General features: G+C 42.2%; 2 protein-coding genes across 2 annotated transcripts in view; one reads left to right on the top strand and one right to left on the bottom strand.

Annotated features, from left to right (window-relative positions):
- rpl13 (ribosomal protein L13) overlaps positions 1–27,705 on the bottom strand; it is a 321,135-nt gene that overhangs the window by 77,023 nt on the left and 216,407 nt on the right. The window lies entirely within an intron of this gene.
- zfhx3b (zinc finger homeobox 3b) overlaps positions 1–27,705 on the top strand; it is a 125,826-nt gene that overhangs the window by 83,253 nt on the left and 14,868 nt on the right. The window contains exons 7-9 of the mRNA XM_062561767.1: positions 17,521–17,628; positions 25,235–25,371; positions 25,943–26,143. Of these exons, the coding sequence (XP_062417751.1) occupies positions 17,521–17,628; positions 25,235–25,371; positions 25,943–26,143 (446 nt within the window). The remainder of the gene's footprint in view (positions 1–17,520; positions 17,629–25,234; positions 25,372–25,942; positions 26,144–27,705) is intronic.

Below are 27,705 nucleotides of genomic sequence, written 5' to 3'. Positions count from 1 at the left end.
TTATGGGCAGTCTTAAAAAACAGATTTTACATCATTTTTTAAAAACATTTCCCTCATGATGGGGATATCTATTACTGAAGTTCAGTTAGTGGTTTGTGGTTTTTCCACATCCAAGCTGTTTTGGGCCCCTCTTATGTCCCGGCACCTTTGACACTGCATCCAAAAACATAATGTTTTTTTATTTTTATATTTTGCATTCAATTTCTTGCATGCTTCAAACAATTTGTCTTTGCTTCCCACATAACTAACATTTTCTAAGGTTAAGGATTTGTAAAATATTGACAGACCTCTTGCGGATGCCCCCTTGGAAATGCATTAATCATTTCCCAAGCAAAGCCTCATTGAAAACTTAGCTTTTGGGCAGACAAACACAAATAAATAATGGTATCGTAATTCATGCAGGCCAATGATTTTCAAATGCTGCAGTAATTATGACAAATATTCTTTCTTCTTGCCCACATAGCAGCTGCAGAGTTATTCTCGGTTCCAAGGCAGAAAGGACAAGGAATCCACTGAATAATCATTGTTTTCCTTCTGTGGTCACAATCCCGGGTTTTATGCTGGTTTTCTAATGATTTTCTAATGACGTTAAATATTAGTAGAGTATAGGCATAATTTGAACACAGCGGTCGTTTTTTTCAATGCTCTATCCGCATACTCGATTGCCACGACAATGAATATTTCACTGGGAATGAGATTTAGGAGCCATCCCTTTCGGTGTTTTATTTTGCCGTCTCCCCATCTGCCATAAATCCTCATTTCTGTGCGCTTGAAGCCTCCGCCCTTGCCTGCCTTCCCCAGGTGGGAATACAATTAGGTGCAGGGGCCATTTCATTCAGTGCCACTGTCTGTGCACCGCAGTCATTCGTAAAAAACGTTGGAGCTGTCCCACCGGTGAAAACAGTGGACTCTTGGGAAATATAAAAAAAAAACACGGAAAGAAGAGGGGAGAGACACAGAGAATGAAAACAGTGGACTGATGAGCACAAAGATGGGGGAAAATCTCCAGAATTGCTGTCAGAGGAGATACAAGCTCAGCCTCTGAGTGACAATTTTGAGCAAAATATGTATGGGAGACAATGGCTTTGTCTCCTTCCTGTGCCTTTTCAATGAATTACACCTCTCCACCTCCTACCCCCTGCTTTTTAATTAAATGGCTGCAGCTCCATCTCTCTATCCGTAGCTCCCCATTACAGAGGCTAGATAAGGGATTGCTATCTGTAGCATGTTAAGAAAGGCTGCTGGGCAGCCAAGCCTCATGAAATTTGTCACAAGATCTCATTTTCCTCATTGCCAGACGTGATGCTTATAATTGATGTGGAGGCAGCAGTAATTTATTGGCCGGTTGCAATTATCATCCCCTTCTAGCAGGGGGATGTGACTGCAATTTATAAGTACGTGTGTGTGTCTGTGTTGTTGCTGTGTGTGTGTGTGGTGGAGGGGGTGACATTGTATGAAATAACGCAAAAACATGCTACTCCTTATCTCATGGTTTGTGTGTGTGTGTGTGTGTGTGTGTGTGTGTGGTTGCCACTTAAAAATGAAAATGAATGACAGGCTCCATATCATAAACAATGCGGGGCCTGTAATGCACCAACGTTCAGCTGAGATGTTGTGGCTCTCAGTGCGCCAGCTGGACTTTCACACACACAGCCTGGGGGTGGAAGGGCAAGCAGAAGCCTGGGAGGTGAGGGGGGTCAGAGAGGGCGGGGCCGAGGGGGCTGGTGGCGCAACCCTTTGTCCACAGCTCCTCCTTATGTCTTTAAGCTTTGTTCGCACATAGTAAAAACAATGACAATGGGGGTAGATTGTTAATAATTTGTCTTTCTCAATAGTTAGATGGTCAGAATTAATGCAGAGTCTTTTATTAATATGTTTCAATGCAAAAGTCATTCCTCTTTTATATTCAGAAAAGGAAATACAAATTGTGTCCAGCAGCTATTTGCCGCTTTGATACTAGTGACAAAATGAACGGAAGTAATAATGGTTATTAGAAATCTTCTCACTGTGTAAAATGTAGTGATTCCCAGACAATCCCTTGAATTAGCGTTCAGAGTGCATGAATTTCTGTGTTGTGTCCATACGTAAAAAGTAATACATTTTCACATTGGCGATAATTGCAAAGGCATTGCATTAATAACATCTGCATTCATTAACATAGGAACATCATTAGAGACAGCATTTCAGCTAAAAGTAAGTAAGTGATGTATGCTTCCTCTATGGGTAATGTGACCAGTCTGGTGCAAGTGTTGTCAACACATTAGTAATGGCGGCCGGGGTAATCTGAGAGTGGGTCGCTCTGTATGCCTTTGTAGAAAATGTATTTTATTATAGTGAGTGACTGTTGAACATTCAGCCTTTTCTAAATATAAAACATAAAACATAATTTATTGTGAATAGGTAGATCACTTCATGATTAACAATCATTCATATATTTTTTTTAAACTCAAGACACATATTACATATATATACATATAGTTAAAGGCGGGAGTCTCTTGTCTTTTGTGCCACGTTCTTGCAGTGATTTGCAGTTGTACATGCTGTGCAGATGAATAGCCGGTTTAGTGGTGCAAAGACTGTCCTTTAGCGTCATGGCCGGAGCGGATTGCGGTCATGACATATTGGGTAAGAGAATGAAAAAGATTAGGTATGTCACCATGCCGCCACTCTGAGCGTGCTCCCTTTTGTCTGGGGAAATGGGACCTGTTTGTTTTGTCTACCTGCATGCCTGTTGTGTGCAGTCGCCAAATTAGACTTTCAAATCAAGAAGCCAGTGGGAGACCAAGACTCTAGTTTTCTCCTTCCCTTTAATAATCATCCCTGTTTACTCTTCAGGGAGTCATCTTTATATATATATATATATATATATATATATTTTTTTTTTTCTTCTTAAATGCCCCCTCTAAGCCAGGAGAGTGTCTTTAATAAAGCAAGCAGGCAGAGCGCAACTCTAACATGTGAATTGCACGGGAGAGAATTGAGAGATGGAAGCAATAGAGGATCAGCGCAGGAGGGGGGGAGAGGGGGCTGCCGCTGCTGCACCCTTCATGCTATTATCTTTATGGCATAGCAAAACATGCTTCAGGCAATCAGCATGAAATTGTTAATTGCTCAGCCCACTTGTGTGTTGCTCAGGGGACAGGGGCCTTCAGGAGGTCCTGCATCGAGCGAAGGAGGGTTGTCCGTGTAACTGCCTGCAAATCGGGTCCGTCACACGACACGCAACGATGTCTGACAAATATCTTCTCCTCTCGCCCGCAATGACCTTCACAGAATTGGCGTGGCAATCACCAGAGGCCTGTTCCGCATAGTGGTGTTTTTAAGAATTATTTATGTACAGAGTAGTGGGGATAGAGTTATGTTAGTTTAGCTTATATTGTCACACGGATGTTTGATCAAAGGTAAGGCAAGACTTATGTCTTTTGTGGTCAGTCATCATTTTCTTGCATCTCTTTTTTTTCCCGCTTGTTTCTTTGACATCCAACCCTCTACAAAAAAACAAGCAAGATCATCAGGATTCCAAGAAAACCAGCCCCCACCCCATGTTCCATGTACTTTTCTCACCTATGAGGTGGCTCAGAGGAGGATATGTACTGGAAGGCATCTTTTCAACACCACCCCTCCCGTTACATGTTCAGTCAGAACATAATGCTCCTCCTTCTTGGCTATCAGTTTTGTTCCTGTTGGAGGAGAGGGAGAAAGAGCAAGGTTACACGGGGCGTCATATTAATGGGGCCTGTCATGCGCGTTGATCGTCTTAGGCTTGGAGGAGGATGAGCGCTCAAAAGGTGTTGTCTTCAAATAGGATTTCTGCAAGTGAGACATCCTCGTTGGGTGATATCCCCCTCAGAGCAGCCACTTTCTTACAGAATGATCTGTTATTAAGCAAATGAAGTGCTGCGGGCCCAACGGTAAATCCCTCCACTTTGTCATGGTGTGCTCTCAGTTATCACACCCCCCCGCTCCCTCATTCATTCCTGCTGTTCTACCCATTGCACCACGTTATACCAGAGCACACACGCCTTGTATTAGAAGCCAGTCGCCCCTTCGGAGCATGTGTGACACAAGGAGGAAGTTTTAATGATCTTTTCTAAAGGTGCGTTGATCTTATTTTTAAAAGTTTGAAAATAAACATTCTTTTTGTCTGAAGTTAAAGGCACAAGTCGTCATTTTTAACATGAACGGAAGGGTAGGTCTCGTCGTATGTGTAAAATGTGATGATCTCATTCTTCAATGAATCTTTTAATATAACGACTTACTCCAAAATTGTAATCCTTTCCGATGCATTTACTAATAATAATCATAATAATTTACAAAGAAAGTTAGGTATGATTATATATACCAGATTTGTATGTATTTTTAACTACTGAGCTTTTTGAATAGATGACAAAGTGTGTCAACAGCGTGTGTCTTGACTCAGTTCAACATTTTTTCTTTAGCTTGAATGCTTGAATGCTGTAACTCTCTTACTCTGACTAGTGGCCACTCAGAGAAATGTTTGGCCCTGACTCCCTATCATCAGCTCAATCTGTCTACTGTGCAACGATCCCAGCTTAAGGAACAATTAGGAAAACCCTTAACGAACTGTGGTTTGATGTGGGCTTTTTGTCCTGGCTACCCAGAAACATGATTGAGGAGAAAGAAGGGGCGAAAGGAAGGGGGCGGCGGGACAGACAGGGGGAATGGCAACTGCGAGACAGGAATTGATTGCATTAATTGATATGCCAATATGTAAGCTTGTTACATCCAGCATTGCTTAGGATGATGGCGAACAGGTCCAACTGATCAATGTTACCAATAAAGGCTTCATCCATTAATGAGCAACGTGGTAATTAATGTTATCCCTAAACCAATTACCTCAGGCAGTGCATCTACAAGAAAGTGCAGCAAGTTGTCCAACCCGGTTATCTCTGTTACTGTTACTATGCTGCCTCTTAGCTGCTGTGTGGAGTTTGAATGGCTGTAAGGTTGCTCTACCCGTCCATCCACAGCTTCCCTTTACAATTGTAGAGCTGAAACGTTATTGTTTTCGTCAAGATCCTTATTTTTTTCTCTGAATCCTCCATCCTCTTCTTCTGAAAGGCTATCTGCACAGCGAACGTAGAGGTACAGAGTCAGAGAAAGGTGTCAATGTTACTGACCAACATTTCCATTTATCTCTTCCTCTATTGGAAAGAAACCGATTTCTTCTTTCTTGCGTCAAGGAGAAAGTGGGATAAAGTGGGATAGTTGGTGCATAACTTTGGAAACAATAGGGTTAAGTAAATGGTATTCGGGCCCTACCTTCCTCTGCCCATTTACAGTAAATGCTGTTTACTCATTGAGCATTACATGTCTGCAGCAGTTGGTTTCAATTAATCATGGAAACTTGTCTGAAAAATGAGTTTTGTTTAGCTGTATAGGGCATCACTTACATGTGTTAATTGCGTTGCATATTTTATCATTAAAACCTAAAAGGCATTCATATATTCAAATATCTGGCCTTAAAGGGGAGCGCTGAATCTAATATTGTAAAAACAAATACCTTAATTTGCAAGTTTATTTTTCTACTCGGGTATATTACTGCCTTGACAAAAGAAGAATCCGAACATAGTGTGCGATGATAACTTATTAGTTAGTACAAGCCTTTTACACCCAAACCCAGTCTGTGTAATGGGTGTTTCCCGAAGTGCAGAAAGGCCCATCTGTCTCTCAGACCATTATCCGAAACCTTAATCGGGACTTACAGCAGGGCCGGCTAAATAAACAGTAAGTAAGTTGTCTTGGGTAGAGGAACGTCAATGCCTGCAACTTGCTCAAGCCTTTGCTCTGAATGGTTCTGTATTGACCCCTCAGAACCCCGGAGAATTCCCTAATTGAAAATTAATATTGAATCAATGCTGCGGGCCATTTGCATATTGATTATAAACATCCAGGAAGGCACCAAGTATGTCTTGGATCGATGGGGCCCCTCTGCAGCAGGCCGAGTGCACTACATCACATGGCAGCTGCCTGCTCCTGAGGTTAATGACTGCTGCTTGTTAAGGAGCTCTTGTCAGGTAGAATCCAGCCGCAGGGTCTTTCTGCCAACGTTGGCAGCAGGTGAACTGTTGAGGGAGGAAAAGGAGGTACAGATGGGAAGGATGAAGGGGAAACCCTTTAGATTTTAAGCTTCAAAGATTACAAGTTTAGTGTGTTAGTGAGCTCAAGCATCGTTCAGCTTTTTATCAACCTTAGTTTTTACCCACTTTTTGTACTTATGTCTTAGAATAAAGCTTTTACTTTTAAGTTTTGACCCCCTTCATACTTCCCCCTTCTCCATGCTCTTTGGAAGTGGGGGAATGAAGAAGACCGAGGCCTCCACTGAGTCTTGGCACCTTAACATTAAACCCTGACCACTCCGTATCACAGACCATAAATACTACAGCCATGCGTCTGCTCTACTACACGTGTTTGTAAGGAGGCGTTAATGAGGGAGGATGAAGAAGGTAGGCTGATGAAAGATAACGTTTCCAGCCCTGAAGGAAGTGAAAACAATATTAGGTAAAACCAAAAGGCCGTTCTAACATTTGTAATGAAATTTTCATTGCGTTACAAGCCATTGGAGAGCAAGAAACTTCTACTTTAGGGCACTTACTAAGAATCAACACATACTTTCCTCTCGTAATCTCTCCGTAATAGTCTCCACGTGTTACGGATATCTAAGTGGTGGAGGCATGAGAACAACTGGACTGTCAGTGGAGACACAAAAACACACTCTGGTCAAACTAAAGGTTCCCTCTAAAAGCGAGTGATTCCTCTGAATCCACGGGAGACGGCAGACCTGGTGTGAAACGCATGTGAGAGCAGCTTATGCGCCAGTATATGAAAGACAAGGTCTTGCATTAATGCCCCTGTGCAGACATTGTCCATTCTCACCCCCGACACCCCAATGCACACCCTGCACTGGGAGCTCGGGTCTGCGAGTGGAAAATGGAGTGCTGGGCCCAGACAACCACGCTGCATCTGATTGCTTCATTACAGGCCCTTTCATTGACTTGGTTTGCACTGAACTGATGAACTGAGGCAGTGGACAAGAGCACATAATAGGAAGAAATGAATTCTTATCACAGCCTTCTCAGGAGGCCACTGGTCCTGGCCGCATGGAGCCAACAGAAGCCATGGCTGAGTGGGGAGGAGGGGGCTGTATCTAGGCCCGTTCATGAGCGAGATGCACGATCTACTGAGAACACGAATGAGCTTTAGGATGTTGGATCAGTATACAAAGGGACAGACCATGAATCCACCGAGGCATATTTGTTGACAGCTTGTTTTAATGATTAGTTTGGTGATTAGTGTTTGCTCTCTCCTGGTAACTGACACCCATGGCATAATCTTTTTTTTTTTTTCAATTATTTATGCCAGCAGTCCTCCAGGGAAAGACATCTTCTCGTTAAAGTAGCTACTTTAGGCCCCGTAGCAGCACCCAAGCATCAACCTCTGAGATGAATAATGAATTTGGTACCTTAACGGGCTCTCCCCTTAACTCGCCAACCTCTGGCTAATGAGTGAGAGTCTTTTGCAGAAAGGACAATAACAGCACTATTATAAAAACAACAGCAACACTAACAACCACGGCCATGCATACAATAGAAATGCGAGTTGTGGTATAGCGCGGCACCAATTGCTTGGTCTCCATAGGGGTATTTAATCCCTGGCTCTGCTCTATCGAGGCTACGGACTCCACGACTGTTTATTTCCGTGCCTAAATGCATAGTCAGCACTGCAAGGACAAGGAGGCCGGTAGAGAAAACATGCGTTTTACAATTGTTTTAAATGTAATCCTACATTAACATAAGTGTTTGCTGTGAAAGGAAAAGTTACCTTTAAATTGTGTGAAATTGTGTCGCCGCAGTGTTCGACAAATGCGCATCAATTAAAAAGGAATTTAGTGGGATCTGCTGGGAAAGCCCATCGGGTACCACGTGTACCTGCTAGCGCTTTCTCTCCCCTCTGCCTCCCGGCTTCCATCAAATCTTCCCCCTCCCCCCTCCTGCTCATACCTGTTCACTTGGCACAAAATGGATGCTGCAAAGCCATTTAATTGGCCTCCGCTTCAAAATACTAGGGCATTAGAAATGTCTCTAATAATATCTCTTCCCCTACAAAGCTGTTCTTGGCGGTGTTTGGGAAGAATACACTAAACTGCTGTCTTGCTGCTTGCCGACATCAGACCTTGTCGGTGCTCATCCTATCATCTCTTGGCCACAGTGATTGCTCCTGAGGTGCCGAGGGTTTTTCTCATTCTTGTTTTTAAACACGGGGTAAATGTTACAAGAGCGCTATCAGACTGGTACTCGTCATTTCAGAATAGCCGCCGCACGTTTTTAGCCACATCATCAGTTTCACCATTTTGTTCCCTTGCCTGCCTTGCCTCTCGCTCTCCTGTGGCTGAGCCAAAGATAACTGAGGAGCAGGGTTTGACTGTAATCACTCCAAGTCTCTTTCTCTGGAGAGCAGCACAGCGGGCAGCGCGGTTCCACCCCTCCAGGAGCTCCAGCCCACTTTCGCAGTATTATCAAATGTTCATGAAGAATCCGGCCCGAGACGGGGTTGCTTGCCGATGTGCGGTGCACCCGCACGTGCCTTTTAAACTCTATAGTTACTAACATTTACAGCAGGGTACTCCAGTCCAGTGTTATTGTGAGACATTCATCCTTGTGAGACATTCAGGTAAAATGTAAAGTTTATTTCACTTTCTGGTTAGGCTCAGATTTATACAACCTGGATAATAAATAAATAAACAATGCCGCCAGATGTATGTGATAATGAATAAATACATTTTAAGAAGTGAATAAAGGAGCAGCTAATTGCATGAGATAATTCTTTTTCAATATCCTTTTGAGGAAATTGCATTCTATGCATCACTCTGCCAACTGCAATCCAGTTTTAAGAGTATGCAAATACGAATAAAGTGTTATGTATGGGAACCGTAACAGTCACTTGAATATACATCAAGATGTGCTTTTGTCATGCAGGTCTGAAATAGACCCCTTCAGAGTGAAAATTAAAGTCAAAGGAACAAGAGTCCAACAGTGATGCATAAACCAGCAAAAGGTGCTGGAAATGTATAACTTCAGTTTGAATTTGAGACATAAATATTGATCTATTCTGGCTCACTAACAAAAATAATTAGGATTTTATTTACTTACAATACTTCCCAGTATTGATATTCCGTTTTGTTCTGTGTCTTCATACCTGTTGTTGCAAGCAAAACATTTAGTTGGTTAAACACATCTCCAATTATTGGACTGCAAAAGCTGGTTGATTATTTTGTACATAATTACAGTGGAAAACAACATACCTATTAAGCCTTTAATGGCAGTAACACAGAAAGTAATTACCATGACTTTGCTGCTCACACTTAAAAATAAAGAAGCTTTTACATTTTAAGGATCCTGTGCTGAGGCTCAGTGTGTGGGGTCTTGTACATCATTTGTAAGGACTAAATGTTGATCAGTTAGGGGAGCCTTTACAAGCTGTGTCCTAAGTGTGTGTTTTTGGGACTGCTCTGCTGCCAGGGAGTCTGATAGGTCTTGAATTATTTATCTATCGGCTGCCGGACGGTACTCACGGCGACCTAGGCCCCGTAGTGGTTGTCTGGCGACATCTCCCTCCAGCAGTAGCCATTAGCAGAAAGGGGTAGGGGTGCTAATGAGCAGGGTGCAATGAGCATGGGACGAGACTTTTCTAACCCTTCCACCCTTCCTTACTTATAGACCCAAGTGGAGCAAAGGACTTACAAAGATCTGAGTGTAGACATTTTTAATTAGGGAAAAAAAAACGAGGTTGGAAAATGAAAAGATTGACAAAGAAAGATAGAAATAACCACCCGTTTTCCTATTAGGGGAAAATGTCAAGCGCAGTGGTGAAGCAATAGTCTGTGTGCATCCCTTTGTTGTCCTCCCTGACATTGAAGGCTAATTTTTCATGGTTGTTTGAACTGGAAAATGAAAGAGAGGTTTGCGATTATTTCCTATAAATGACAACACAATCACATTACGCTTCAGTACAAACACACAGAGGATATTGCCTTTTCATATTTCATGTGAAAGTAATGGATGGGCTATGCAAAGAGGAACAGAAAGTGAGACAAAGCTCCCTGTGTTTGATTTGTATTAGAAACTGAATGGATAAAGGTAGCAAGATTTTATTCATTTTTTTTTTCAATAAGTGGTAGCACTCGAGTGGATGTTTTAAAGTGCCTGTGCAATGTAATCATTGGATTCCTTTAGCAATTAGCTATGAGCAACCAGCCGGGGTGGTTGTTAAAGGCAAACTTGTCCAGTGTATCCATTGCTCTTTCTAACGGATAAATATGTATCCTACATACACGGTCTCCAGTTAATCTGTAAAAAATAAGCGTAATAGCTGAATGCAATGAAAGAACGGCCCACCAACTTCGAGCTCTCCTCGACTATCTCAAACTTAGCGGGCTGTTAGACACACATCAATAATACCCTACATTTTGAATAAAATTGATTAGCAAAATCGGTATTCATAACCTTGTTGGATTCTGTTTTATCTGGGTGCACGCTTTCATAAACAAACATCTGCTTAAGCCCTGGGCAGTAGATAGAGACGGGGAGGCCGGATGACCATTGAGGAGAACGGCACACTTTGGCGAGGTATGCTGAGATGTGTGTTTGTGTACTTTAAGTTCACAAGGCTGGACGGACTGGCAGGAAAGCCTCTGGAGGCAGGACTCTTTTAAATAGGACCCATGTGGAAGCTGGGAGCCGGACTCCTGACACGCGCCAAGGTAGGCGCTACATACATCCATCCAACCACGGGCAACATTGATTTTCTGAGCTAATACCTCCACAGAACTGTCCACAGGCAGATGGATGCACTACAAAGGTATGCAAATGGTGCATTCGATAAATCGACAGGCAGAGATATTTTTCCGACAGTCCACTGTACTGGTCTGCAGTGCCTGAAAGGGGAGATAAACCGATAAGTACCTGTTAATGGACACACACATACACAAGTGTGCACACTCAGACAAACATGGTAGCACCTGCCTCTACCTGGAAAAACCTAAATCAATGAGAGAATTTCATTTTGGCCAGAACCGTTTCAAGAAATCAAATCAAATAAATACTGGGGCTATTTAGTATTTAATATGAAAGTAGTGTTTTGAATGTGACATGCTATTTTTGTATTTTTAAGAGAGGTTTAGGCCCTATATTGTGTGTGTATTAACAAAACAAATAGTGGGCATAGTCATCATCAGTGAGCTTATTAGTCAGATATGAAGCAAAAGCTGCTGGGTGTATGTCATATATAATAGATGTGTGCTGTCTTGTTAAGCCCAGCAGGCTGTATGTGGCTGTGTCTCTGTGGAAATAGGCTCTGAAGCTCGCTGTACCTGGTAATTAAAGAGACTTTGTGGCAAAAGCCAAACATCAGGAGAGATGAGCTATGAACAAAAGAGCTGTGACAGTTTCAGGTTACGTGATTTTTGTGTCCCTTTTTTGCCAAATGAAAAATCAATAGATTTTCCGGGTTATACATATTCAGAGTGTCCACCATGCTTCCGCCCTGATGGAGAGAGGGGCGGGGGACTATGGGCCAGAGTGGGGGGGAGTCGCCTGTTCGCCTGTCATAACTGTACCATCGCATTTTCCAACCCACTGGTGAATATTTCAGAGTTGATGTGATTGCCCTTCATGACAGCGGTGATGCTTTTTTTCTCCTCTCCTTTCAGACAACCCTTCAGCCACCCCCACACTCCCATCCACACACCCCGGTTCTGTTTTGTCCCTTTGAATAGCTGCAAATAGGTGAAGGCATTGTAGTGTGAGCTGGAGGAAAAAGGGAAAAAAAGATGCATTAATAAAAGGCGGTTGATTTAAGAGGAGGCAGCATAGATGCGTGGGGGGGGGGGGGGGGGTGGCGGAGTGACTCTTTGTGCTGGACGATGTCCCTCAGGCAGAGTAGATGGCGCGGCCCAGTGATGTTTTTGCCCCATATCCAGGCTTTTAGTCCACAATCCTAGCAGGCAAAAGTACAGCCTGCATCTTCCATTGTGGACATAATATGTACTAGCAAGTGGTCATCATCTTGGGCATTCAAGGAAGTCACAGTGTGGTGTGTGTGTGTGTGTGCGCGTGTGTGTGTGCTGGAACAGAAGAGTGAGCAGTCCCTGAATGCTCACTCCCTGTGTAGCCACATTAACCTAGATCCTCCTCTCCTTTATCACTCAAGTAAAACACAAAGAGAAAAGAACTAGAGCGGCACTCACTTTATCCACTTTATTTGCAATGTATCTAAACATGCCATTATCTCAAGAAGTATTTCTAATTAGAATGATTTCCCATGAGATGACACATTAGGGAATGCATTTTATGCATTACATGGTGCTTAATAACAGCTTCTGACTAACTGAATGAAAAATGAAGAGCACCATTCATGTATTTTCTATGAGAGAATTCGCGACTTCTCTGTGTGACTCCATGTGCCCTGAATGTGGCGGGTGTCCTTTTAAAGTTGTCAGTGACTTTGAAAAGGCAAGGAGGATCAAATTAAGTGTTGTGTGGAAGACCTATGGGGCTGGTTTGATGAGCTGGCACCACCTGGAGAGCCGTGGAGGAGGGGAGGCCTCTATATTGTTCTAAGGCAGTGTGAGCTATCACTGCTGTTTGTGATTAACTCGCCGTTTAAAGTTTTTTAGTTATTAGCTGCCCCAACCTCAAACCCCTCCTCCATCTCCTGCACCGCCTCCTCCGCTCCCCCTCGTGCCCTGAGCCTCATGGAGACACAAAGTATTCATTCACATTTAGATCCTGAGGTCACAGCAGGGCCAGCAGGGAGAGGCCAGCGATTCCCCCCATAGACAGGTCAGGAATCTAACACGTTACTCCAGCAGCAGTGAGGTAGCCTACTCTTATTTATTTTCAAAAGTGTGCAGGGGAGGGGGAGTGAGAGCATGAGTGAGAGAAGACTACAGAGGAGGATACACTTTCATTTGTTGTGTGTGTGTGTGTGTTGCAGGTCTTTTTGTGGTTTCAGGTGTTTTTTGGACATTTTACACCATTGATTGTGATGTGGAACATTGTGTATTTTACCACACTTTTCATTTGAAATATTACGGTTTACTTTGTGTATCTTTAGGTTTTATCATGAATACAGCAGGCTAAATGAATGCATCTGAAATACATCTGGTATTAATAACGTATTCATAACAATCAAGATGCAATTTAAAAAGCATTTTTGCCCACATATAATGTGGCCACATTCTAAATAAGCTTTGTAGTGCAATGGTCGTTTGGTTACTGATGATAACATGTGGTTTTGCGTTTTTTATGAAAGGCAGCTTGTGAGGGCATAAAGAGGAAGCTTGTGTGTGTGTGTGTGTGTGTGTGTGTGTGTGTGTGTGTGTGTGTGTGTGTGTGTGTGTGTGTGTGTGTGTGTGTGTGTGTTGGAGGGGGGTTTCTTAGGGGGTCATAGTGTTTTCCTGTGTGTTGTGCTTTAAAGGGGGGGGGTCTTGTGTCTGGGGCGCAGAGGTGCTGATATGAGGAGCGTAGAATGCATGAAAGCCCTCAGCATGGGTCCTGTGTCTCATTGTCCCCTGGTACCCTCCTGTCACTTTCATTTTGCACCCTCTAGTCCAGAGTCAGGCCAACTTTTATATAAGTAAGGGTGCAAGGGAGGGAGGGGGGGGGGGGGGCAAGAGGGGATTTTTTTTTTAAGTAGGGGAGATAGAGTCTGTGAAGTGTGAAATAAGATTGGCTTTTATCCGACAGTGCAGCGTTAAAGAAAAGGAAGCTGTCCGGCCCTGAATAAAGCGTGAAGCACACCTCTCTTGATTTCCAGTCCGGTCCTGTGAAACCTGGTTAAAATGATAACAACAGCCTCAACAATCATAACGAGAGTAATGAGATCTTAGACACACAGCTCTGCATAAGAGCCCAGAGAGAGAAGCACAGCTCAACCCTACCCCAGAGCCGGGGAGAGGGAAAAAGCTCAGCCCCCGCGCTGGTTCTCCAGGACTTTCCAAAGCCAAGAGAGACAGTCAAGACAGCGTAGTTTACTGAGATATTATATGCAACGAAAAAGAGCACACTGCCACTGCTGGTTGAGGAAGACTGGAGCCATTCCTAGGCAGGACTGGAATTCTGTGCTTTAAGAAAGGAAGTTATCATCATAGCGGTGTATTCGGCTGAGGCCACGGATGGAGGAGGAGCCTGACCTAGTGAAAGATATCTAGAGTGAGTATTATTACTTGCTTCTGCTCTTCTCTACAGTCTAGGAAGGAATACTGGAAAGTGCAGTGGTGACTATCAATTATTTATTAGGCCGTTTGTGCTTGTCAGTGTGATTAGCATTAGTGTAATCACTGCTCTTGAGGGGAAAGGAAGGCTGCTCTCTGGGATCTGAAGGTAATCTTGGCATTTTCAGTGTCTCATCTTCACCGGACGGCTCTTGCATAGCATCTGCTTTTGTCATCAGCACACATTTCTTCCCTTTTCCCCCTTCCCAGTGTGTTTCTCTCTGTTGCTGCTGAGCCCCTTCCCCCTGCACCTCGTAAATGTGTGTGGGCAAGAATCCTCTCCCACAGCTTGTATAGAGTGACACCTATGGGTCTGATTAAGCATCTGCACCCACTGGCAAAAACACAAGAGCTGTGTGTGTGTGTGTGTGTGTGTGTGTGTGTGTGTGTGTGTGTGTGTGTGAGAGACTCTGTGCGTGTCTTTGTGGATGATGTTGGATCAGAGAGCCTGTGGACTGTCCCCACTGAGTGAATGGCAGAGTAAAGCTGATATTTATATGCTCAGAACAGATGAGTGTAATCTCTGTCGGCGATGGGCTTATTCAGCTTGCATGATTAGATTAATGGAACTGTTTCATATCATTGTATTAGGATGGTTAATGAAGACAATTAATTAGAAGACAACCTTCAGGCTATTGTCCTTAACATCTCTCAGATTTGGGTTAGAAATGGCCTGCTGCCATAGCTTTGAGTGTTTCTCCTCATCTATTTTCAGAGTTAATCTTTGGCTACAGTTTTAGTGTCTCTTTCATTTGTATCCCACTCTTAGGCTACTCATGACCTTTCATTAATTATGGTCGGCCTGGCTTTAATCATTCTGTAATACCGTTGGAGATGAGATGAGGAATTGGCAAAGCCATTTGCCGCTCAAAGACGCAGCGCTGCTCCTGGAATTAAATGTCTGCATTTCTGCATAAATTATGGACGATTCTCTGTGTTGTGTGTGCTAAAAGTGTCATATACGTTAATTAAACATCTAAATAAAGGAGTCAAGGATAAAATATCCTAGCACATGTGAGCATGTACAGCATGCAGGAAGCTGGGGGTGTGGACAGATGAACATAATTAGAATGTTGGCTGCCTATCACAACAGTGTTTAAGCACAGCGCATGTTTTAATGTGTAGGTGGGGAATTAGTCTCACATTAAGTGTCACGTAGCTAAGAAATGACACCTTGCTCCATTTTCTTATGAGGTGAAAAATGTACCTGGGGATTATTTTGTAATCTGAGCACCTATGCAGCTGTACAGTATCCTAATTCTCACAGAGTTGTGGATATTTATGCAAGCAGGAGTTAGATGGGATTTTGGGACGCAATAGGAGGTCGCTGGTTTTCTTGGAATGTTTAACATCCGCCTCACCAGCATGGGATGGGCTGCACCGCATGGAAGTCATGGGTTGCCTTGGAAACATAATAGAAACGTGTTTCTTTTTTTAAAAATGTATTCACATGTGTGGTATTCGGATAAATAAGATCATTCTTTTTTTAAAGAAGTCAGTCATCTTTCTCAACACGGGATCACTGGATCGTAGGATTGGCTTTTCTCAATAATGTGTAACGATCGAATACATGCACCAATCACTGCTCAGAAAGCTGTGTCCTACAGCATTTCTATTGGCATGCAGAAAATGGATGTTGTTGCCCCCGTCCTGCCAGTAATACGATACCATTAACTTTCATTGTTTTCAAACTGAATAGCCCACTACGCATGCATATTACTGTTGTATGTTTAGGTAGCCATAGTATGTATTCAGCCAACCTTTGACAGGGAAGTTTGATATGTGCCTTTTAAAAATAGCAAGCTGCTTGTAGATTGTACTTTTCAGTTATAAACAAATATAACTTGCGTAAGGCATCTCTATTTACACATTTAGGGTGAAACTGTTTCTGAATTTTCTTTGAGTAAGGTAAGGATTTAATGAGAAAAGCAATGTTGTTCCTTGTGGATGTACAAACGTTCCAAGAATACCTGTGATGATGGCACACACCAGCACTTGAGAACACTACAACACTACAACGTATGCAATGTTTCACTCACGGCATAAACAGTGACTGTTGGGGATAATGTAACGTCATAAAAGTGGTTTGGGCTGTGGGTGGTAATGTGGAGTGCTACGATGGGATGTGTGATGACTGCAGGGCTGAATACTTGAACAGGATATTTCACCAGCTGTTGTGGCATTGTCAATATTTCAATAGCTCATAGAGTAGAGACCTGAGCATGAAAGCATTTTTAAAGGAGCATTTAAGTACATTTGCTGAGAATTAGCTGACTTGTGTAATAACTGATAGGGCCTATTGACTGCGGCCTAGTTTACTGTTGTCAAATCAATGCTATTGCATGTAGGTCCCACTAGTTTTAAACAAACTTAACAGGCAAAGGGGATGTTGAGGGGACACTAGAGGGAAATAAACAAGATTGATGCCCTTTTTATTATGTTTTTGCTTTCTTTCCTCTGTGTGTTACTTACAAACGGCGTTATCGGATATCCATTGTTTGGACTTCAATGCTCCTAAATGGCCTGATATATCGAGCTGAGGCTTTTAAGGTGGTTGCAGGGGAGTTCTGCTTTTGCCTTTGACTTGGCATACAAATATGAATGAATTGTGGTTCTGAAAGTTTGGGATATTTAGGATTTTCTTTTTTTTGCAATAGTAAGATGGGAGAATTGAAATGAGGATTCTACAGGCAATCAGGACAGTAATGAATGTTTGTGTTCATTTGGGAGAAAAAGTGAAGGTCAATTATTATTACTTTTATTATAATTTAGTATTACTAATTTCTGATACTGCTAAATTATTTTGAATTATATGAATTTGTTTTCCACGTGTTCACATTAAGCAACGAAAACTATATATTTGGTGTTACCTTGATTTGTATGACGAAATACATTGGCTCTTAATACAAAACAAGTATAATAATTTAAATAATTAGGAAAATGATTTAATAGAAATATTTATAATACATATACATATTTACCAAAAATGATTCCTAATGAAATAATTCAGGTTTTATAATTCTCGTAAAAACAAATTTCCCAGTGATGATCAAACAGCACAGGACAGAGCAGATTTTGCACTCTTTGTCCGCCAGCCTTGCTACTGTGTGTCAGCATATGTAATTGTTGCAAGCTCCTATAGAAAAAAACGCTGCCGTCCCTTTAAGTGCTTCCACCAATTCTGATGGCGTGGTGATTTACATATCCCATCCTCCCTCCCCCTTCAGGAGAGCTGAGTGAGGATGTGGAGGCTGCTAGTGAGACCACCACAGACCAGGAGGACCAAACCAAAGACAGAGAAAGTGGGGGGGAGAAGGAGCTCATCAAAGGGACAGGTAAGGCCAATATTTACAACACACACATTTAGGAAACCACTCACGGGAATCATGTGACCCTGCATCTGAATAGTGCTGAACAACAGCAATGTTGTTTAATTTAAGTAAACCTATTTAAACAAGAGCCTAGAGCCTTCTCAAGCATTAAACACTCCCACTTTCATGGTGCAGGTTTCCAGACACTAAACCACATCAGGTACAGGTGGAAAGAACTATCAATTTAGATAACGTTTTCAGGCAACATGTGACCCATGTTTTGTCTTTGCTCAATAGGTGATGTGAAGAGCGGGGCCTGCATGTATGATTCCAGCTGAGCCATGTGTGTACACACATGTGATAGCATTGTCCTTTTCTCAACTTTGCCACACACAGACACACACGCACAGAAGGACAGACAGACACACACTCACACACTGTGTTTATTGTGATCAGATCAAGATGATCTAAGGGCTGATCATTGACAGGTACAGGTGGTAAATATTAAGTAGGGGGTTGGGCTTAGGTTAAGGGGAGGAGTCTTAGGCCTAAACAATCTTTGGGCTGAGGGTCTCAAAAATAGTTTTTATCATGGTTTTGCATGGTTCAGCAAGCACGTGGGTAATTATTTCCATTTCTGTTTAATGGCAATCACTACACCACATGGTGTAATAAGGTATAAACTTTGAGTTTTGGTATGACTAGGGTCAGATTTAAAGGCTCTGTGAAGAACATTTAACAATAAAAGATGATCGCACTGACACAAGTTAAGCTTGTTGCACTGTACCATTGTTGGAGGTAGTAAGTACTTAAGCTAGAGCAGCGTTTTGACAATTATTAAAAGAAGAACAGGGAACTCATTTAAATATACTGATTATCTGTGTGCAGCCAGTGGTCAAAATATTTTCTCCCGTTGATTCGTACAGCTACCAGTAAGCTGTGCTGGCCGGCGTTAACTCCACCACATGGTCGCAAAGTTTAAGCAAAAATCTGAGATTTTGTCCCACATCCTGACTGTGTGTGTCCATCACGGCATCTAATTATAGATACAGCTTTTGTGTACAGAGTGTATACAGATATCTAAAACATCTTAAATTAAATATAGTTTTATTTTCCCTTTTTATGCATAATTTACTTTGTACGTCTGTGTGTCGGCAGATAAGACATCTCTTATTCAATAGAAGAGAGTTCTGATAATGATGAACAGTAACGCGCCTGGATAGATGCTTCTCACTTGACTTTTGTATGTTACTGCAGGATGTTTTGATTTACACTAGTCAGGTTAAAAGCTGGAAAACAATTCAGACCTTTTGCATACCTAAGTTTTTTTTTTTTATAAAGTGTAGGGAAAAAACTTCATCACAGTGTTTGAAGCGCAGCCTTTGTAAAATGTCTTTGATATTCGAACTTCTATTTTAAATGAGGCTGAGTTGTTTGTGCTCTTTGAAAGGGCGACACTCTTCTTTGATGGAAGAAATAATGATATGCATGCCTGACTGAATATGGCTAAAAGTATGTTTTAGCACATCAAAATAAAGCACTTTAAAAAGCATTAAAATGAGCTGGCCGATTAATAATTCACTCATACCTGTGGTGCACAGGAAGACGACTCCTCGCATTAGGATTCCTCCTTTTTGAAAGGCATGCAATTTGATACAAGCATATTCAGTTCCCTTCCTCCCCTCTGTCAGTCGCTAATCACCAAATAAGTGTGTTTCTGTGTTTTCACAAAGGAAATATGTGCTTGCATATGAAAAATTTACAGCTTCCCAGCAGCTTATTAGAAACGCTTAGTTAAAAATAGCATGTGCATTAGAGAACCAGGACTGAGGTTCTGTTTGATGTGAGGGAAGAGGTGCGTGTGTAGGTTGGGGTGGTGGGTTCAAGGCGGTGTTGTCAGTGAATGGTTGACAGCTGTAGTTTAATGGAAGGGTTCCTTTTTTTTACTTCAAACTTTTTGCATGGATATTGTAATGACCAATCATAAAAAGTTTGGTCATTACAATATCCATGCAAAGCAAGTGCAGAACAACATTGTGTGTGTGTGGGGGGGGGGGGGGGTGAAGAGGAACTTACAATACATTTGGTAAAGAGACAAGCGGGATGTGATTATCTAAAGATTCTTCTACAGTCGGCACACAAAAGGTGTGTTAGAATACAGCGGAAGAGCGTCATGGCCAACCTGTTATTCACCTGCAAAGGACTCGATCTCCCTCTGTCTGAGGCTGAGCTGTTTCTAAGGTCCATCATTAGAACTGCTGTAATATTCTCTTCTCATCGTTGTCACGTAGAGCACAACATTGTACCTTTACAAATGACAGTTACTGTCAGACAGACGGCATTAGCGAACACAGAAAAAAGGCTTCCTCCTTTTTAAAGACACTGTCGATCACATTTTTTCTTTCTTGTTCCACAGCTCCTCAGTATTCATTAGAATCATTTAGAGGTAGTCAGTATGTCATCTCTTGAAAGATACCTTCATTATTTTGTTTTTTTATTCATCTCAAAGACGATACATACATTTACATGTACAGGCTTTCAGACATGTGTAAATGTCATGTGCTCCCAACACTGTAAGTAATATAGTGCATATTTTTGTCGTTATTATCATAAATATATATCCTGGGAGAGAAAAATACAAATGATCAGTTCAAGAAAGTATAAGTGGAATACTAAAATCTTAATGTATTTGGACAAAGACGTTCATGTTGGCCGTATCTACAATTTTATCATTCAGCATTATAAGTAATTCAAAGGGTCATTTTTATTTCTAGGTATGAATTATATATTTAAGTGGATAGCCACGCGGCTCTTTCCTCACTCTGGCAAAAAGGAAGAGCTTCTGCATAGGAACAGGGTCCTTCATTAAAGCGGGGGGGTGTATTTTTGAAGCAGCTGAATGTATAGCAATGCAGCAGGAGAAAGGCGGGGTGCTGAGGGAGGGGAGATGGAAATTAGAGGAGGAAGGACGGAAAAGTACGAGAACATTAGCAGACTTGGACACATTTGAGACATTTAACATGAATGTACATACATTTGTGTATTGCGTTAAAAGATACATGATTCCTATGTTATATATTCCTATGATACATATGTACTTTAACATGCATGTGTGCTTGTCTCGGTGTGTAAAGATGCTGAATTTGATCTGTTTAATGAACGTGATAATTAGCATCCCCTAGACCCAACACTGGGGCATTGCAGTCTGCTCATATTTTAAGGTGCTTCTTCATGTTATGTTCATGTTATTGTTATTGTTGCTTTAAACTAGGAGACATTCAGTGGTGATTTGTTGTGGCTTTTACACCCTAAATAGTACGAGAAATCCAGAGCAGAGCAGTGATAATGTTCATATTCATATCACGTCTTTTAAGTGTTTGTCATCCCTCAAACTGTAATTCATTTTGTCTTTGAAGATAATAGGCCATAGATTGTCCTTGTTTGTCAGCCAACTCAAAAGCTCTGTGTTTATGAGTTTTACTAATATGGAAGCAGCAGTGCTGTGTCTTTGAGCGTCCTGTTAAGGTGAACGCCATGTCATCCTGTTCCATGCATTAGTAACACTTCTGCTAATTAATATCTCTTTTGTGTTCTTCTAGAGGGATTCATGCAATCATAACATTATTTCAAAGGTAGTTTCAATATTGGCTTCAAGGTTTAAGTTTTTCTGTATTTTTTTTCTAAGCCGAATAGTTACTTGGGAAGGATCAAATGAAATGGAGTACTGCCCTTTTTAGCTCCGGTACATACTATGAAATAAAAACCTTGACAGAAATGGGAAAAGGAAAAAGGCAATATTCCTGTATTGTTAGCATTGCATTAAAGGGGAATGACTTGTATCACTGTGAGTTGAATCATCTCCATATTGATGGCCAACTAGTCGGGGGACTATAGGTTAGGATAAAAGACTTTAGGTGTACTATACAGAGGAATTTTGGGCTGAGCTACAGTTAAAAGTAATTGGCGGACTCTGGCTATTCTGGGAAAAATGACCGTCAAGTTATGCAGCCTTCCTGGCCCGGACGGACTGGATGGTTACTTATTTTACATCCAGCGGTCTGAAGCTGCCCTGGCGAGACTGGAGCTGTGGTAATGAGGGGGCAAAGGCTCTGCTGATGTTGAAGACCCCATGTCAGTCAGTAGATGGGGAATTCCCCTCTAAAACAGCAACATCATTTTCCCATCCTTCCCTTTTTTACATATTGTTTACTGTAACTCGCATTTCAGAATAAGGATAACCTCTCCCAAGGACACAGGCGATTCATGGCAGCTGTGATAACACTCCTGGAAGATTTTAATGGCGGATGACCTGCCGTGTCTACCTCAGCCTGTGCTGTGTCAGTCACTCTGTCCAGCAAGCATCTTTTTCCCCTTAAAAGCACAACAAGTCTGTGATTGCTCCAGAGACCGGAGCAGTGTGCTGACAGCCCCTTTGCTGTCTGAATAATACAGTCCAAATATGGAAGGTGAGACAAGGTGCCAAAGTCCAATTCACTTACGGGACTTGACAGCACAAAAGCCTCTGGTTTACGGAAAAGGGGCATGAATTAATGATCACCTAAATTGGCTCTTACGTTTTTTTTTTTTTTACTCCACTGCTGCCCTGCCTTTTGTGCTCTCAAACAAAAGTCCACCCTGTGTATCTGTCAGATGAGGTTTGGTGTGGATGGGGGATCTGTGTCTAATGACCAGGCAGAAGAGGCCAGGTTAACAGACATTAAGGCCACTGACGGAGGGCGACCCAGAGGGGTCTCTGTGGACTACTTGGACTACTTGAAGCATCAATAATCTAACTGTAAACCACTGAGGTTTACATACTGTGATGTACTGTCTAAAAGTGTCTTCACAGTCATACAGCGATGACACTTTAACTTCAAGAAGAGCACGTCCAGAGTGACAGAAATATTATTTATGAAAGAGAAAACATTTTTCACAACTTTTAGTGATTATACATTTCCTCTCCCAGATACCACCACCAATATCAGATCAGGCAGTTAAACAAGACCTCAGTAGATATTCTTCACATCCACAGCTTATCTCACCTTTCTATTCTATTATCGACAGCACATCCACATGTACGTCCTGTTCCATCCGAACCCTTATTTTAGTCATAGGTTCGGTTCGGATCGACTCGTATTGGAGGTCTGTCCAACAAGAGTCGCACTGTGGAATGACAAAAATCTCGATTTCATTCTCAGATTTTTAATGTTGCGGCCATTTTTTTCATCACCCCTGACACAAAAAACAACAACTGATGTAGTAGTTGGATGTGATGGTGTCAGGGTGCAGGGTTCTTAAGAGAAGGCGATTGATCCGATTTATTGAGTTATAATTGGCCATGACAAGAAAGGATGTCCAAGTAAGCCTCTCCAGCCCTCCATCTGCCCCCCGTTCTCACCCCATCTCTCTCTCTCTCTCTCTCTCTCTCTCGCTTTGCCTTTCTCTCACTTTCTCTCCCCGCATGTCTTTCTCACACTTTCTCTCCCCGCATGTCTTTCTCACACATTAACACAGCACCCCCGGCGCTACAGCCAATTTGGGCCTCTTCTATAGCCACTCTCCATTTTTTTAACCCCCCCTGGTGCTTATTGAGTATTTGTAGAAGTGAAATATACTTATAATCAATTATGTTATCCTCTTAATTGTGAGATTGAGGGGGCACCTGTGTCCACTCAATCCATGCTTACTTTTTGTGCTGTATGTGTGTACAATAAAAGCTTTGCCATAAGCCTCTTTGAGTCCCAGGTAAGGCATGCTCATGGTACGGCACTGAGCTGCTGATGAATAGACAAACAATGCATATGCATAGACCAGTTGCTCCCAAGTAACAGCGGAGGACCATCCTTGTTTACCTCGAGAGATGACTTCAGGGGAAGTAGGAGTGGACTGAAGTGGAGTTTAGGAGGAGCAGGGATTGGTGAGGGCAGTGCCATGACTGAGAGGTTAATGTCGGGGAATGGGAGGTTCCTTTGTTTAACATTCCCTTTGTTTATTGGCGGATGTGTTTAATAGGATTGGCTGTGAACGGACCCTAATGGGGCCTCCCTGGCTGATCCCAATGTCTCTAGGAGATTCTGCAGGCTGCTCTGTCCAAAGCCAGGTCCCCCACTGGGTAATCAGCTCAACTGCCCTCGTCCTGATTGAAGCTGACGTTTTAATGTCTGGTGCAGAAGCGTGGTCAGCCCTGCTTAACCTGCCCGCCGACCAACCACTGCCAATGCCCTCTGTTCTCAATTTCACCTTTTGGGACTGTAGGAATCAGGCCGAATTTAACTCTTTATAGGCTTGTTAGGGGTTGGCGATGCACTTGCTCAAGTTTCACATGGGATTATTTCCAGTGGAGACAATGCCTGATGTCCCTGGAGCTCCTTTGCAAAGATCTTCTGTGCTGAGTGGTCAACTTCAATGCTTTTCTGTGTGCCACCTTTACTTTCCCTCTCTTTTCCTATAAAGTGCAGTGGTTTACATTTTGGTTTGCAGAGGCTACCGTGTGGCCTTGCTCTGCCGACATGATATTTGGTTAATATTGGTGCTGTTTGTATTAAAAGGATTAGCCATATGATTCAGTTTGTGAGCTACAGTGAATCCATTGCTGTATATGTGAGAGTACTGGAAATCTATCTAATTAGCCACCCGACAACAGCCTTCACATTCCCATGTACAGAGCACGGAAGCATGGTTGTATCCTGTGGATACGCCATGGTATGACTAATCATCAATATGATGTCGTCTTTGAGCCCAATGGCGTGTTCTTATGTCTTAAGCATCTTGAGTTAAATGAATGCTTGTTGACATATGCGGCCTAGCTTTGTGAAAATATTGAGATTCGCTCAGGGGCTTGAAGAGAGGTTTTCTAACCTTGTGTCCTTTTTTGTATTTGTCACAGTCCACATGCACAGAACTACAACACACTGGAGAAAGATTAGCTGAATTCATAAATGCCAATGAAAAAGAGAATTTCACTGGCAACCAAAAACTGAGGATTTTTGCGAGCTGGATCAAACTGCAGGCCGAGCTTGACGTTTTTTTTTATCCCTTGAAGAAAGCCCTGATCACTTAAAATGTATTCGAATTTTGGTGATGCAAAACTGTGATTTTTGGTCAAAATATAAATAATCTAAATTGTAAAAAGCCAAAATGTTGATGATGCTGACCTTTTTAGTGTTCTTTTTTGTTAAATATGCTTGCATTACTGTGGTTGGGGTTTGACAAGAGTCTGATCCGGACCTCGAGGTTGAAAGATGTTTATGTAACTTGTCTCAAGTTAAGAAACTCACGTGGACTGAAAATATGTGGTGAAACTTAAAGTTGCACCCTGTGGCAAATGAATATTTTCATTAGCGGTCAATGGTGTTGTATGATATCTTGACAAACTAGCATCGAAAGAGACAGCTCCCTTGCAGCAGCATGGGAAGACAAGCAAAAACTGGTGTTTTTCTATGGGGAGACACGAGTTGGATAACAACACTTTCCCGGCCCGATTCCCATTAAATGCAGTTATATCACATTTAAGAAAGGCATTCAAAAGCCCTTTATCCACAGTGTTATTGATTGACCTGCTCTCAGGCTGCCTAGTCCTTGTCTTAACATGTCTGCTCTCCTCTCTCCATCCCTCTGTGTGAATCTGCAGCAGTGCCGGGCCAATCGGAACGGCACCAGTCAGATTCCCCGACCCCCTCCAAAAGGCCGTCTTCGCGGTCAGAGACATCCGAGAGTTCACTCTCCTCAAAGCGTCCCAGGACAGCTGAGAAGAGCACTTCGGAGCAGGTGAGAGTTACAAACCACACAAGTTTGATAACATCAACGTCTTCAGATGTTCTCAGAACTGTGTTTAAAAAAAAAAGAAAAAGAAACTCTTTGAATTATAGTACTCTCGCTAAAGGTTATATCATCGTCAAAAGCAGGCCCTCATTATGAGACTGCAATTTACACACCAATTAAAAGAAGAAATGTAAAAATATACTTCTAATAATTTTTACTTAGTTATCCCACTGAGTTTTATATTATGCAGGGTTTTTTCCCCGAATGCACTCAAAAATATTTTCGCCTTTCTGCTGTAGTTTCACTGCTAATTGTGTATGAGGTGGAAAATCAATATAGTATTTGACAGATGAGAGCACTTTGAAGTAGGTGCCAAGGCTCAGCGGTGCTCGGTATTACACAGTTGTCTGTGATCAGAGGGATCTGCCTGCTGGAGGGAAGGGGGGGTCCCAATCTTCCGCCTGATCTACAGCTCCTCTTCAAGCAGGCCAACTGTGCTCACCACATTCATTTCAACCCATTAAACCTTGTGTATCTGCTTTTCCACCTTCTCTGTCCCTGTCTTTCTACCTTATAGATGTACCAGTGTCCCTACTGCAAGTTTACCAACACGGACCTGAATCGTCTCAGAATGCACGTGATGACGCAGCACTCTGTACAGCCCATGTTACGCTGCCCATTGTGCCAGGACACGCTCAACAACAAGATCCACCTGCAGTTCCACCTCACACACCTTCACAGTGTGGCTCCTGACTGTGTGGATAAGCTCATTGCCTCAGTAAGTCCTTTGTTATGTTTATTTTGCACGTCATCGGTTATCGGGTAGTTGGAAGTGGTGAAGTGTTAACTCCATTACCATTCTTTTATTTCCCGGCATGCAATGCTTTTCCATCATTTCCATTACCAACCTGCATATTTGAAGGTCAGCTGTTGATAACTATGTATACGATTCACGGTGTCAAGTACACATTGTTTATTCTGGTCAATAACTTCCATAGCCAGGAGATTGTATAAGTACCTCAGAAAATGCATTATCCATAGTTTATATAAGTCAGGGATTGCAGAGGAGGGAAAGCACAATACATGAACAAATGTATGAGCATGCTGTCTGCATTTGATGTGTTGTATACAGTACCAGACCTTCGACTGGTACTCAATATACATCAACACCAATCTCAGATGTAATTCCCATTTCTCCCACCACTCTTTCCCATATTGTGTCATTATCTGCACTCAGTTACATGAAGCTACAGCCAGTCAAAGTTGTGCTGTATAGGGGCAACATATTGTCACTTTCACACATGGTGGCAGTTACATTGCAGACAATGGGTCAGGTCAAGGACCAGTGAAAGGATTCAGCATTGCCAAGAAGATAGCTCCAAAACAATTCACCCTGCAGTGGCTGGAACTGTGACAACAATCGCCATTCATGTCTTCCCTTCTCCAAATTGCCAACATTCAGTCGTTTATCAAACACAAAGAACGCCGTTAATTGCGTAATGGCTGCAGGCAATCCCATTGGCTCATTGAAAATGATTGGCCTCTTAGAAAGATTTATATTTTTCTCCTTTTTTTAATTGTCTTAATTCGCCCATCATCGGAGCTCTTTATAATCACGGCCATTTGGGGAGGAGAACTTATAATCTGTTTTTGTATTTTTTAATGAATTTAAGATGAGCAAGTCTCTCAGCTGCCAGTTGATTTATTATTACACTGACATACAATGTCTTCGATCACCTGTGTCCTAGCCAAAACAAAGCTTTTCATGATGAAAATGTTGAAATAATTGTGACACAGATGAATAGAAATCTATTGAGCATTTTCCCCGCTTCAAGAAATTCAAGTACAAGCAATGGAAATGTTATCATTCACTACAAATCAGGTATTGTAGAAAATATGTTTTTGTAAACAGCAAAATATGAAAAGGTGTCCATCTTCAGGTCCATTCTTGCGGGTCATGCAGGATTTCTTTGTAACCCAAATCATGTGGAGTTAGATTTATATGAGCCATTTACTATCTAGAGGGAATACTTTATTTGCTTCCTATAATGCTGATCAAAGGGAAATGCAATTGTATTTCAACTTTTTTTCTTGTAACTCATAGAGCAAATATTTACTCTGTTCTATGGGGTGGAGCTAAACATCCCACTGGACAATCATGAGTCACACATAACTCCACCATTAACGCTTATCCTGAAAGAGCATGGCACACACATTAGTATGGTGGACGGCAGTATGTGTTTATCATACAGAGGCAGTAATGTACCCAACCACTGCAAGAGCGGTAATATAACACACAATAAAGCTAGCACCTTTTTATAACTTGTGAATGCAGATGGA

This window comes from Pungitius pungitius, chromosome 4 (genome assembly GCF_949316345.1).
Source record: "Pungitius pungitius chromosome 4, fPunPun2.1, whole genome shotgun sequence".
In the NCBI taxonomy this organism is placed as follows: domain Eukaryota; kingdom Metazoa; phylum Chordata; class Actinopteri; order Perciformes; family Gasterosteidae; genus Pungitius; species Pungitius pungitius.
The sequence above is the reverse complement of the archived record's forward strand: the minus strand, read 5'-3'. Positions and strand labels throughout refer to the sequence as shown.